We start from the raw sequence: 13,950 nt of genomic DNA, 5'->3' as shown, positions 1-13,950 counted from the left end.
ACAGAATAGATTCATCTTAGCCTTTCCCAATGAGCAACATATTAGAATTTGTTCAATATTTAACAAAGATTATATTTATTTTCTTTTTACAACTATATAATTAGAAAGTTGCATTGCATATACAAATTATAGTCATTCGTTTCATATTTTTTTATTTAGGATCACGTCTCTTCATCATAATATTTTTAATGATAAAATAAATATCAATAAATGCTTATGAGAATTGTATCCTTTTACCATAATTTTTAATAAAATAATTAATATTCTTAATCGTTAAAAGAAAAAAATTTGCAAGGTTGCCTCGATTGTATTATGAATTTTTTGATATTTTTTTATGTAGAGTTGCATCTTTTTAGCATAACAATTTTATTATAACTTTCCTTTTTTTATATATTTACAATATTTTTAATAGTTTTATATTTCAAATGTTGGTATTAGGAGAGCGTGTCGACAATGGTGCTCCATACGAGTATCTCCACTAACGGAAAGCCTCACACTTCTCAATTCTCGCCTCATTTTCAAGAGTGCATAATTTGCACAACCAGACTTTGTGCTTCATCTCCCTTTCCTTCAGCTTTGCTACAGTGCAAAGCTCACATAATGGAGTCATAGACTAGTATTGAGAAAAAATAACAAAAATATGAGAAAACATAATAGAGATAAAAGTAAACTTCAAGTTTGAATTAAAGAAACATACAAACTCTAAGGAAAACTTATCTGGTTCAATAAGGTGCATTATGCACACTCCCACATTGAAGATTCTTCTCTACTTTTGTTTGCATTGTGACTGGTCGATGGAAATGTCACTGGTGACTTCGGGAAACAAGATTTTGGTTTCATCTTGGGAACAAGGACCCTAATCACCAAGGAAACAACTTCTTTTAGTGCATTTTGTTTCAAAAGCTTCGTCGGTTAAATCACTGACATCTTGATCTTGATTCTTTTGATGATTGGAAGATGAAAAGGGCTTGCATTAGACTAGCTACTAGATCTTTTAAAGTGACTATTCATTCAAGCTCTTACAAGTTTCCCATATGGAAAGAAGTAGGTTATATGTGTCACTAGCATTCTCTTCATCTTCTAAAGCCTTTGTAGATTGGGAAACCACACCAAATATCATCACGCAAACGTTGATCTGTAGTCATTATAAAAGCCTAAATAAGAGTAAAAATCTAACATAATGCTCCAATTACCACCTAACCGATGAGGTCCTAAGGGTAATAGATTATCCACTTCCACTCTTTTTCTGTTGGTGTGGTTGCAGTCGAACAAACATATGAGAGAAGGATGGTGAGAAAATCCGCCCAAACACTCCCTAGGAATACCAAAACCCACCCTGTCCCAGTAATATTGTTTGACATCAACTCATCACATTCCTGAAAGACAAACAAATAAAGCATTGACAAATTTGGCAAAATTTCCATATCACTTTTATTTCAAAAGCCAACACAAATCTTTCCCTCGATAAGATATATTTTTAACAATATACTAGTGTACTAATTCGATCACATTTATTTGGAAGTAATTTATAATACTAGCTGGAGGTATCATGTGAATATCTGATGAAAATAAGAAATACATTAAAGCTTATTTTGTCCACAATAACAAAATTAATGAGGATGAGACATAGAAACACATGGAGGATGTCGCAGTGCTATCATTTGTGAGAGAAATAGTCAGAGTTTTTCATAATCCAAAATCTCTCTATCTCCTTCGCCTCTCGTCCTACGACTCTCCTTGCTATTAAATCCCACCTGGTATAAGTCAATTTGTGAACTACATATTAGTATTTAATAATATAAATTTATTTTAAATCGAAGTGTATTATTTCTTATAGTATAGAGAGAAATTTTGAGAAATCCCCCTTTTAGTGTAGCTCTTTTCAAAAAGCTCATTTCATCTATCAATTTTGAAAATAATTCTTTTTATATCTGAAAAATTATAAAATTTTATGAGGTTCTAAAAAATATGTTATATGCTAGACATACGGTGTTCTATACGACCATTATGCGGGGACTATATGGTGGATTATTTTTTAAAAGAAATCTGTAGACATAAAATTTGTCAAAATATGAATATTGAATAACAAAATTATAATACAAAAAAAATATATAAGTATAATAATCATGAAGAATTCTATACAAGCATACCCAAATATATTAAATTTTCACTTTTACAAAACATTTCTAAAAATCTTAAATAACTAATTAATACGTATAAAAAAATAGAACATTTATTAAAAAAAATTATAGTTAATATTGAGAAAAATTAGTAGTTTGTTTTTTAAAAAATGGCATGTTTTTTGTTTCTAATTCTTTAAAAAGACGTCGTATATGCAGAATTACGAGATGCAGTGTGCAGAATTTACGGTATATACACTGTATAAATGGACCATATAGCTTTCATCATATTGAACAATTAATTGTATAGCTATAAATAATACAGTGTGGCTTCCCACTGTACATCGTATATACGATATTTTAAAACTGCTTATAATAAATCATCTTATGTGGATAATTTTTTTTAAGTATACTTAATACATTCGACATCAGATCCTTAAAACGATTTTATCTAGAGCCATATATGGTTTCGGACAGATCCAAGATTTCACTATTTAGATCTGAATTTTCATAATGCATTAGATATATATATATATATATAGCTTTACTTAGCATACATACACCCAAATCAATTAAGAGCACAAGGTTTACACAATATAATATAGATAGAACTAGGTCAAAAGGTTTTAAATTTTTAACCATATAAACAGAAGAAGAAAATGTTACCTGTCCCGGACAAGTTTGTACATTCGAAAGATGAGATCTTCTTCTTGTTCGGTCATATTGATAAACTCCCATTCCATACTACTCACTTCTGCATTTTAGATTTAGTTAAATTCAATCAAATATCAAATAAAGCGTGATAAAATAATTAAACATATAATAGTGGACTATAGACCAAAAGGAACAACGATTAAATATCAACTAAATCAAAGTGAAACCTTGGGAGTTATGTCGAATGATCTTGGGTTCATTACCACCGTGAGGGCGACGACTATGGTTTGTGTTATCCATTAGTGCTGGACAACGGAAGAAGACAAATGTTATAGAGAGAAACTGAAAAGTAGATGTGAAGAAGAGAAAAGAGAGAGGTCCCCAACGTATTCAGAATACTATAAATAACCAACATGTTCAATGTGTTGATAATCATATTTGTAAAAAAAAAATTGACACTGAACCAAATATCATTAAAGTCGAAACAATTTTATACTTTTTTTTTTTTGGATATTTCAGATATATAGTTTGATATTTGGGTATAGTTCGGCGAACAATATTTTATTCGAACTGAACCCAAAAATAGTCGGTTTTGTTTTTCAGTTTCTCTTTCACAATAAACGAACCGGTCTATCTGGATTTGAACGAACCAATCCGAATATCTAACCCTAATCCAACTATTTTCGAAAATTAATATAAATATATCTCAGTCTAAAAAAAATATGTATACCACAAATGTATTGAAATTTGAATTTATTTGAATTCGAGTACTCACTTCTAAGTGAAAATTTGCTGAATTTATCTATCACGTAAAGCGTCGATATTGGTCACAGTGAAAATGGTGGAATGTTGGAAACACTTTCACCGCTAAAGCGTCACGACTCACCTTACTCGATTCCTTTGTTTTTTTTTTCTTTTCCAGTAGAACATCACATATATATATATATATATATATAGTTTCTGAATTTAGTTGCAATGGATTACATATTTTATTATACACTAGTATAACGTGTTAAATTCGAGTGAAGGATTATCACATATAAACTTTCTATTAACATGACAGCATCCAGTATCAATTATTATATAACAGTTTTACTGGAGTATTATAATTTTGGACTTTTTACAAGATCCAATATCAATTGTTATCCCCAAAAAACAAATGTGTACTATCGAAAAATCATATTCATGTTGCTATTCAGTAATTGTCTTAAGTACTGTATGAAGCTGACATGACATCTTCATTTCTATTCACGTCAAAAACGTTTCGTACCCTATTAATTAAGGTTAGTTGTCTCGTGTAAATCACTAGTAGTCTCTCCTATATAGTATCTTTTTTACTGTAGAATTTGTAACGTCAAAAACGTTTCAACATCGACGACGCTTTAATGAAGACCATGATAGATAAATATTTAATCCAAAATTTAGAACATTGGTGTTTTCTATATATTTACAGCTTTTCTATTGTATTAAGAAAAAAAAAGAAAGTGTAACGCCCGCAAACCAGATTATCGGTTTAGGTGTCGGTCGACACTAAGAAAGCGTGTGGTCGACACCAACGAGAGGTGTCCGTCGAGACCAATTGACGGTGCTCCATTGAATGCTCTCATTTCTTACGTCGTTTTGATGTCTTATGAATCCTCTAGAATTCTGAAAAAAAACACGATTACAAATACGTGACATATTGTGTTTGGTTCATTTTAACTCTTGGGCTTCAAAAGCCTTGTATTCATCCTTGTAATGTAGCCGTTTAGCCAAGACAAAAAAATTGTGCCGACAAATTAAAAGAAAAAGGAAAGGGAAACTTGTTTCTCATCGACAATCCGATAATCGAATTGAATCGTCTTATTAGCAATTTATATTCAAATTCTCTTATTGATTTGACCGGCGGTTTCTATGGCTCTTTGCTCTCTGACTCTGGTTGGTGGTTTACCGGAGCGTCGTCGTTATGTGGTGGCAGGGAGAATCTAGGCGGTTTGTCGTGACTTCTTTCTCCGGTTTGGTTTGTGGCTCTTATGGGTCGGTAGTTGCGCCAGAGCTCTCCTCTTTTGGGGCTTGCTTCTGAGATCTGGTTTCCTGGGGATGCATCGCCATATTACCAGATCTCCTCTTCCTCCATGGCGTTTTGTTGTGGACCCAATTAGGTATTTTAGAACTATTTCCTAAATTTAGAGTCAACTATTTCAACATTTGCAAGAGGTTTTTAGCCAATTCAAAAAAAAACGAACTTTTGGCCAATTCATGAAAACAAAACTTGGTTAGTTAAATAATAATCGCTGAAATTTCAAATGTAATGTTGAGTACATACTGAAAACTGTGTAGCCTTTGTAGGTATTAAATAGAAATTCTTACATGGACCAGAAGAATTTACTTTTTCAGTTTTTTTGAACTTCTAAAAGGAGTGACAACTCTCATTCCTATACCGTTCATAAAATTTTGTTAGTTCTATAAAAATCAAAAGAGGCTGATCAAAGTCGCCCTTATAGAAAGCTTTTACATTTCGTCCTTAAAGCAAATCCACAAAAATGTAAAAAAAAAGTTCTCACCTTTAAAAGCTCATATCCTTGCAGGAAAAAAGATTTTATTATTGGATGAGTCTTATATGGTTCTCTGCGTAATCCAAGTAAGTTTCTAATTTCTTGAGAAACTATATAAAAAACTGAAGTATTTGGAACCTGATTATTGATACCGGTAGAATTCCTTGTAAATTTCTAGTTTGAAGTTGATAGATGGTGTAAGCCTCCTTGTATTAGACGTATTCTTCATCCTGTTTCATATAATGACAATAGTGACATTAGTTTTTATATTTTGATAAACAGTGCTAAGAATAAAGAGAATTAAGATTATACAACTTTGGTCGAGGTTTTTTTTTTTTTTTTTTTTTTTTTTTTTGTGTGTGTTTGAATAGTTTAAGTGTTATATTAGTTCTTGAGTAGAAGTTGTATTTATAGAACTAATGAAGCCAGTTTGGTGAAATGGTATAATGGCCATGAGATACGGTAATATTTTGTTTCAATAAATTTTTGACTTTCAAATCCGTGTTAGTTGCTAAAATTTAGAGGATAAGAATAATCAGTTAATACAATTTTAAAAGGTTACTATAATGTAGCTACAATATATTCAAACTTACCTAAATATATAAATTCGAAATATATCATCGGTGTTGATTTGGGTGATGATTGAGTCCGATTAAATAGCACATATTTATGGAAACCGATTAATAGTGATAGGATATCCGATGATATTTTTATTGATGATGGTTTAGGGAATTCACTTTTTTTTTTATGGGCATTCTAATTTATACATACATTCCTTAACAACCATATCTTTCTGTTTCTGAATGGTTTGTTTAATTCTTTTTAAAAAAAGAAAAAACTTGGTAGGCAAATGGGACTGATTGGCTACAGGAGTATATGGTTGGCGAGAGATTCAGTATATTAATCAGGATCCGAACAGAATTAATCTGGGTGCTCCAGGATCCGCGTGTCAAGCCTATGGAAAGTTCCCCACTTGCCCTCTGCGTTTTTTTTAATGGTCTCCAAATTTTTTTTTCAAAAGGGCATGATGGTATAATCGTTTTTATGTTTTTTTTTAATCCTAAGTGTGCTTTCCAATTAATAGTACAGATTATTGAGTGCTTGATTAATATATTGTTATTATTAAAAAAACAATCAAATAATGTTATTTAAAACAATCAAATAATGATATGTCATATTAAATAAAATAGATATTTATTAATATTTTTAAAAATTATTAATCAAAAATTAAAATAGATTAATTTAATTAAATTCAAACCGACATATATATAATCTTGTTGAAAATATATATATATATATATATATAATCTCGTTTAATTATAAAATATAAACCTTAATTCTCCTTTTTAAACTCAAACTAATATGTAACTTCATTTAGTTATAAAATCTAAACCCTAATTATCATTTGTCAATCCAAACCGACATGTAATTATATATTTTAATTGTAAAATCTAACTCTAATTCTCATTCGTCAACCTAAACCGACATATAATTTTTTTTTTAATTATAAAATCTAAACTCTAATCCCCTCCCCTTTTAATTTATAAACTCAAACCTAAACCATAATTTTTACTCAAACTCACATATCATATCATTTAATTGTAAATATATAATCTATTTATAAATTTAAACCGACATATAACATTGTAAATCAAAACTTACTAATATATTATTAGTTTTTTAAAAAATATAAAAATATGAAATTATTATTTTGTCAATTTATTATGTGGCATAATCTGATTATCTGAAAAAGGAATAGGTGAACAAAAGTATTCTGCAAAAAAAACGGGTCGGATTATTTCAGAAAGTTCCTAATTTTGGTAACATCAGAGCTTAGAAAATAAACTTTATTTCAACTCACATAAGAATTCTTATGAAATCTCCATCCCATTCTATTTTTTCTTCTATACCTTATTATCTAGTAATTAAAAAAAAAACTTTATTATATATCCCATCCAAAAATATAATAAATAATATAATTTTATCCACATATATTTTGAATAGCTCTATTTTTAATTCTTTTTTAGATTATATTTTTTTAGAGTAAAATTATTAGTTATACACGCTTTTAAGAGTTTCACACTATTAGTTATTTATCTGATATACCATTGTTTTTTTTATAATATGTCGTCACAACATACATTATTATTCAAATAACAAGTAATTTAATAAATCTACATCAAAACAGAGATTAATTTGTCAAATTTTGCATAAATAAGTTCTGCATATTTAAATATATACTACCAAAGTTATTTACCTAAATATATGAATCTATATATATTAATACTTCATAATTAATAATTTGAGAAATTAATATATTTATTATTATATCCCAAATTAATTAGTTTTTCGGGCTGATTTATAGTCATAAAGTAATTATTCTATGTGTTTTATATACATATGATTCATGCCAAATTTATAAAATTAGTCCAACAACTTGACTCTGACACAAAGAAAAAGAAAAAAAAAAATGATCGATCCAACAGCTTAACAATATTGGTTTCAGTGACTTGGCCAGTTAAAATATAAAACCCAATTTAGATATGGCTTGAGAAAAAAGAATCCATAGTTTTTTGAAGCCAGTGTCGGTAACTCGGTATCAAAGCAGGTCCAATGTTATAAATGGCATGTACGAACGACGACTACTGATTCATGTCAACCTCCCCCACTGACAAACTTACGAACGTTACGATTTTACATTTCTGATAAGACTGATAGGACACCCTCGTATTTTTATTCTCACAACTAACATAAAAACCATTTTTACCGACATGTGACCACAACTAAAACTAACATGCCAAGCATACTATTTTTTGAATTTAAATGTATGTATAATTAATTGTATTTAACTTGGCACCGTGATTCTACCTTTAGTTTATAGTTTAACTTTCAAGTAAAACACTTAAAAAAAAAACTTTCAAATAAAACAAATTATAAGCTTAGAAATATCGTAAATATTAGTTTAAATTATACAGTGATTCTGTTCCAAGTAAAAAAAAAAAGAAAAAAAAAAAGAGTCTGTCGGTGTAGTCCATAATTAAATCCGTTAACTAACCATGTAGACCCACTTCACAAGTCTGTCATGCATGTTTAAGTTTCCTCTTCATTTTTTTTCTTTTTTTTTTAGCATTTGTTCAGTGAAAGTTCCTTTTTTTTAAAAAAACTTTAGAGCCAAAGATTAAAAAAAACTTCTTATTGTTCTACATTAAAAACTACCATTATTCAGGAAATCAAAACAACATACAAAGCTATTCATTTCCATTCACTTTTTGTTTGTTATGCATGCATTTTATGTTGTAATCCTTACATCTCTCACATGCATGCTTGATCTATATAAGAAGTTTATGACATGGAAAATTATTGTGTTTGTTGATGAAATAAAGGTCAATGTCAATGCCACTCATCGCCCAACAAAAACAAAAAAAAAAATTCTCATCAAGATTATGATTAAAAATAGATGGGAGGGATGTGCTTTATTTACGAGATCGTCCCACTAAACTCAACCTCTTAGAGTATCCTATATTTTTAATACAAAAACTTTTATTAATTTCAGATTTCTATCAATTCATTGGTTAAAAAAAGAAAATAATTATTACACACACACACACACATATATATATATATATATGTATATATATTAATTAATGCATGCTTAATACAATGCATGCCTAAATTCACATACATAGACACATGTAGATAAATTAGATGAATAAATTAAAAACGTTATATGGTATTATAGTACTAAGAAATTTTAGAATGAAAATTCATATTCTTCTTTTAAAATGGTATTATATTCTAAGAAATTTTATAAATCAGCGAAGCCAAGAAATTGTCAAAAAAAAAAATATATATATATAGGAAATTCAGATCCTTTTGTGTTTTCGATTATATTTCACACCAATCCAATATAATTATAAGTTTCTAATTTAACATGGTGAATCAGTAGTGAACCAATGTGTGTATGTTTTCAAAATCTCTCAATCTGAAAACCAGTAAATTAATACGTATTTCTTAGATTAGTACTTTAGGTCTTATCTTATTTCTTACGTGAAATTTCAAACATAATTCTTCCTCGAGACTCGAGTTATATCTTTTTATAGTTATTAGTTTAAAAATTAGAAATAACATGTATACATCAAATTAACAAAGAAGCCCGTTTAAATTATTGTAGAGACAACTAACAATGGGACTGCGGTACGAGAAGTATGGCAGATTCCATGGACCATGGCTGCAACATCGACGACGCTTCAATGAATTAATAAAGGACATGATTGTGAAAACAAAATTAAGATAATTTGTCTTTTCTATATTTACAGCTTTTCTATTGTACTTTGACCAACCATTTTATCATTGTGTGATTACTGTTGACAAAAAAATCATTACGTGAAAACTGGATAAATAAAAACTATCCAAATAGAAAGAATATTTTGATATAATTCTTGTTTTTAGTATAATATTTAATTTAATCATCTTAAAATACTCAGGATAATCCCGGCAAATTACTTTCTATATATATCCTATCTAGCTAGGTTTTCTCTCTTGACTCTTGTTTAGGTGAATCATGTACCAGCAGATACCGATAAATAAATAAAAAAGGTTTACATTTTTACAATGAAACCCAAAAACAAACATACCTACCTCAGAACAGAGAGAGCAATGGAACAGTTACAAAAAAAATATATGAGCTTGAGCCACTATACTAGTGGCACTGAGAAACAACCAAAATAAAACCCAAGGAGGGAAGGTGTTGAAGGATCCTCCGACGAGAAGGAGATGAGGCGGTTGCGCAAGATACAGTCGATGAGAATTCTTGTAGCTGAAGCAGACGATTCGTTCCCTGAGAAGATCCGCTGTTCCGCTCTTTCCATATCATGTAGACGGATACTTGGAGTAGAAGCTTCAAGATCTTGCTAGCGTAGTGAGCAGGGTACGATTGGATCGACAAGACCCAGTCAGACGCTAGCGGGAGAGATACTGGAGCTTTCTGTGAGATCTTACTAGCTAAGAGTGACCAGATAGAACGGGAGTAGTCACACTCAATGCCGTGCTTACTTAATAAAAAATGGGGCAATAGCCCTAGGCCACATCCTCGGTCATATTTTTTTAGGCCACATTTGAGTATTTGACAAATATTTTTTGTAGATTTATTCAGTTAATTTCAATGTTTTAAGTTTTTTTAAGTACAAATTTGAACTTTATCATCATTATCATTAACCTTTTTGTTATCATCTTTTATAATTCTTAGTATTTGATTCAAAAATTCTATAATTTTTTTTAACACAAATTTCAGATAATATATTGTTAGTTAAGTTTTCTAAAATTTTACATTACAAAATTTCTCCCCAAAACCTCTCGAATCATTGGCACGGCACTCGTCACACTCAAAAAACCAAACGGCTACAGCCAGACGCTTAATGGAAGCAAAAGACTTAGTGGATTTAGAGTTTATAAAAGCTGTTATTAGTTTCCACTGCGAGATCTAGGCGCTTGTTCAAAAATTATATCTTTTCATATTGCCAAGTTTTTGCAATAGCAAAAACATCTAGTACATATATAATGTAACTTTACTGATTCAAGTTATTCCTCTACGAAATAATAGATGTGAGTTGAACAATTTTTTTAAATGATTTGTTCATTTTTCTAATACTTTTTGTTGAATTGGTTGAATCAATTGTCCAACTTATTCATCTAGAATGACAAAAATGGGATGAATGTTCATTCAACTTTTCCAACTTATTTAACTTGTGTTAACTATTTCTAGTTTCACGCTAATAAATAGTAGTTTTCGAAGTAATGTTATTTTGGAAAGAACAATTTTTTGGTTCATTACTAAGGTGAACCCCTTTGTTCACTTTTCTTTATTTTAACGAATGAAAAGCTGACATGTTATAATATATTTAATAATATATTCATTCAATTCTTTATAAAATAAAGAAACAAAATCTGTATACTTTATTATAAAATTAAAAACTCAAACCGTTTTTTATAAACCCAAACCAATTTATAATTTTATTCTAATTGTAAAATATAAACCTTAACCCTCTCATTTGTAAATCCAAACCGTCATATAATTTTAATTCTAATTGTAAAATCTAAACTCTAACCATCTCATTTGTAAACCCAAACCGACATATGGTTTCGTTCTAATTGTTAAATCTAAACCCTAACCATTTCATTTGTAAACCCAAACCGATATATAATTTCGTTTTAAGTATAAATCTAAATCCTAACCACTTTATTTGTAAACCCAAACCGACATATAATTTTGTTTTTAATTATAAAAACTAAACCCTAATCACCTTATTTGTAAACCCAAACCGAGACATAAATTGTTCTAATTGTAAAATCTAAATCAAACCAATATTTGTAACTTTTCTTAATTAAAAGTATACAGAATTTGTTTCCTTAATTTGTTTTGCTTTTTAATTTAATTTCGATTTATTTTTTTAATGAAATAATGTATAAAAGATTTTGATTGGTTGAAAAGGAAGAAATGAACAAAGAGGTTCACCTTAGGAGTGAACCTAAGTATTTTTCTTTTGCAAATTAATCCAAAAATAAAATTTACATCATCTTTAACACATCCTATGTATGTGTGTGAGTTTCTTAAACAATATCAACTGGACATTTTTTCTGTTGGAGTAACTTGACCAGTTAAACCCCAGTCTCATACTATATAGCAACCAAAAAAAAAATGTCCATAGTAGTTACTTTACTTTTAAGTTTTGACTATATTTATTTAACATTAGATAAGAAACTATGGTATGCATATTTATAATTTGATATTTTATAAAATATTAAATTAAAATTTAGACCATCTCCATTAGATATATTAGGAGAGTGTCTTAACATATAATTTTATATATATATATATATATATGTATTGGAAAATGTGAGTCACTTTTGTTAAGTTTGTTATTGTTTTTAAGACACCCATAATATAATATTAGTATTTTATAAATAAAATTTATGTGAAGATATCCACAAAAACTATGCAATGAAAATTGTCTTAGTGATTCTTTTTTTTTTTTTTGAAAAAAACTTTCTATTAAAAATACAGAGAACAGGAAAATATTACAAAAGCAGTCCAGCTTTAGAGTTTAATAGGGGCGTAGCCCATAAACACAACAACGGAAACTTAGTTGAACCATTTTCTAGATGGTCGATGGAATAGTAAACGTCAATTATGATGAGGAGAACCAGAAGTCGAGCAGTGAGAGAGCAAAAGAGGGATCTGAGTCACGGAGGCTTGAGATTTTGTTGCGAATAATGGAATCAATCAGTCGGATCAAAGTGGCTGAAGTTTGGAAGGTTTGGCGATGGAGTCAATGATTTCGCTCTTCCCATATTAGGTAGAGAGTGCTTTGCCAAGCTAGTAGGGTGATTGTTCTTTCGGCTTTTGATCCTCGAATGGACTGCATGCATTGAAGAGTGACATCCCGTGAAGAGTTAGGCTGGATCCGACATCTAGCAGCGATAGAAGCCCAGACGGACCAACTAAAGCTACAATTGAAGTAAAGGTGGTCACGACTCTCCGGGTAGGAGATACAGAGGAGAAAATTTGGATATGTGTGGAGCCCCCAGTTGAGGATGTGATCTCAAGTGGGGCATCTATTCAACACCAGAAGCCAAGTATGGAAACTGTGCTTAGGAATGCCTCTCGGGTTCCAAACCGACTTGCGCCAAGGGACCAGAGGAGAGGCAGGACGAAGCATGTGGTAAATTTGGCCAGTAGAGTATCGCTGGTAGGTTCTACCTCCTAATTTCCATTCGTAGTAGTCTTCCTGATCAGTCATATTTAAAGTAGTAATGAAAGTGAGAAGTGAGTAGTAAGATGCGGGAGCAACCATCTGCCTTGCTGATACAGTTGGTTAAGGGTGGTAGTAGATGGTATCCCCAGACGTGAATCTGCAGGAGAGTAGAGGTAGTCCTTGATTTTGCCAAAAAGAGACCAATTGTCAGACCAAAATCTGCAAGTAGCTCCATTTCCAATCCACAATTTTATCCAACCATAAACATCCTCCCACATCTTGACTAGTTTATTGGCCAACCACGAGTAGTTCTGGCGTTTCTTCATTGTCCAATAGTTGCTGAGTGACCCACGAAGGAAGCGTAATCTGAACCAAGCTACCCACACCAAACCAGACTGGAAGAAGATAAGCCAGATAAGCTTCATGATACACGCTCTATTCCAGTAGTTAAGATCTCGGATGCCTAGACCTCCTTGTTCCTTTGTTGTGTAACAGTGGCCCAAGAGACTCTTGCATTATGATGTCCTTCAACATCCCCTTTCCACAGGTAGGCACTACACAATGACTGGATCTTTGATATGCATTTTTTTGGCAGGATAAAGGTGGAACACTATAAGTTTGATATTCCTGCAATAACCGTGTTAATGAGTAATCGCCTACCTGCAAACGATAAGTGATTTGCACTCCAATTACTTATTTTCCCTTTCACTTGTTGTAGAAGTGGTTTGCAGTCTTGTAGGGTGAGTTTTTTGGTGCAGAGAGGTACTCCTAGGTAACGGACTGGCAGGCAGCCGTGTGTGAGACCTGTGGACCGAGTTATCGACTGTACTTCCTCATCTATTATGCCACTTGTGTAGAATGGAGTTTTTTGGAGGCTGACAGCAAGACCCG

At 30.8% G+C, this 13,950-nt stretch overlaps 1 protein-coding gene, 2 long non-coding RNA genes and 1 pseudogene across 4 annotated transcripts; 1 reads left to right on the top strand and 3 right to left on the bottom strand.

The window, feature by feature from the left end:
• Nucleotides 1–575: 575 nt before the first annotated feature.
• Nucleotides 576–1,448, bottom strand: LOC147925127 (uncharacterized; annotated as a pseudogene).
• LOC104749844 (MYB-like transcription factor TCL1) lies at nt 1,408–3,170 on the bottom strand. The gene is made up of 3 exons (XM_087491881.1): nt 3,002–3,170; nt 2,787–2,874; nt 1,408–1,754 (listed from the first exon to the last, which is right to left on the bottom strand). Exons 1-3 carry the CDS (start codon nt 3,072–3,074, stop codon nt 1,658–1,660), a joined length of 258 nt encoding a protein of 85 aa, XP_087348007.1. The 5' UTR covers nt 3,075–3,170; the 3' UTR covers nt 1,408–1,657.
• Nucleotides 3,171–4,215: 1,045 nt separating this feature from the next.
• LOC104749843 (uncharacterized) lies at nt 4,216–6,495 on the top strand. The gene is made up of 3 exons (XR_002035959.2): nt 4,216–4,915; nt 5,342–5,394; nt 6,141–6,495. It is a non-coding gene; the product is annotated as an uncharacterized LOC104749843 (long non-coding RNA).
• On the bottom strand, nt 4,393–5,689 carry LOC147925126 (uncharacterized). 2 transcript variants are annotated; one of them, XR_015584708.1, is made up of 3 exons: nt 5,318–5,689; nt 5,124–5,188; nt 4,393–4,933 (listed from the first exon to the last, which is right to left on the bottom strand). It is a non-coding gene; the product is annotated as an uncharacterized LOC147925126 (long non-coding RNA). The 2 variants fall into 2 exon arrangements; XR_015584707.1 differs by lacking the exon at nt 4,393–4,933 and having other exon boundaries at nt 5,030–5,188; nt 5,318–5,441.
• Nucleotides 6,496–13,950: the final 7,455 nt, after the last annotated feature.

This window comes from Camelina sativa, chromosome 16 (genome assembly GCF_030686135.1).
Source record: "Camelina sativa cultivar CO46 ecotype springtype chromosome 16, ASM3068613v1".
Classification (NCBI taxonomy): domain Eukaryota; kingdom Viridiplantae; phylum Streptophyta; class Magnoliopsida; order Brassicales; family Brassicaceae; genus Camelina; species Camelina sativa.
This window is presented reverse-complemented; position numbering and strand designations above follow the sequence as displayed.

What these genes read in the sequence shown, in the direction of transcription:
- LOC104749844 (XM_087491881.1), bottom strand. Translation starts at nt 3,074, where the DNA reads ATGGATAACACAAACCATAGTCGTCGCCCTCACGGTGGTAATGAACCC. An exon ending in CATTCGACATAACTCCCAAG is followed by an intron (nt 2,875 to 3,001) that starts GTTTCACTTTGA and finishes TCTAAAATGCAG; the next exon opens with AAGTGAGTAGTATGGAATGG. An exon ending in TACAAACTTGTCCGGGACAG is followed by an intron (nt 1,755 to 2,786) that starts GTAACATTTTCT and finishes GACTTATACCAG; the next exon opens with GTGGGATTTAATAGCAAGGA.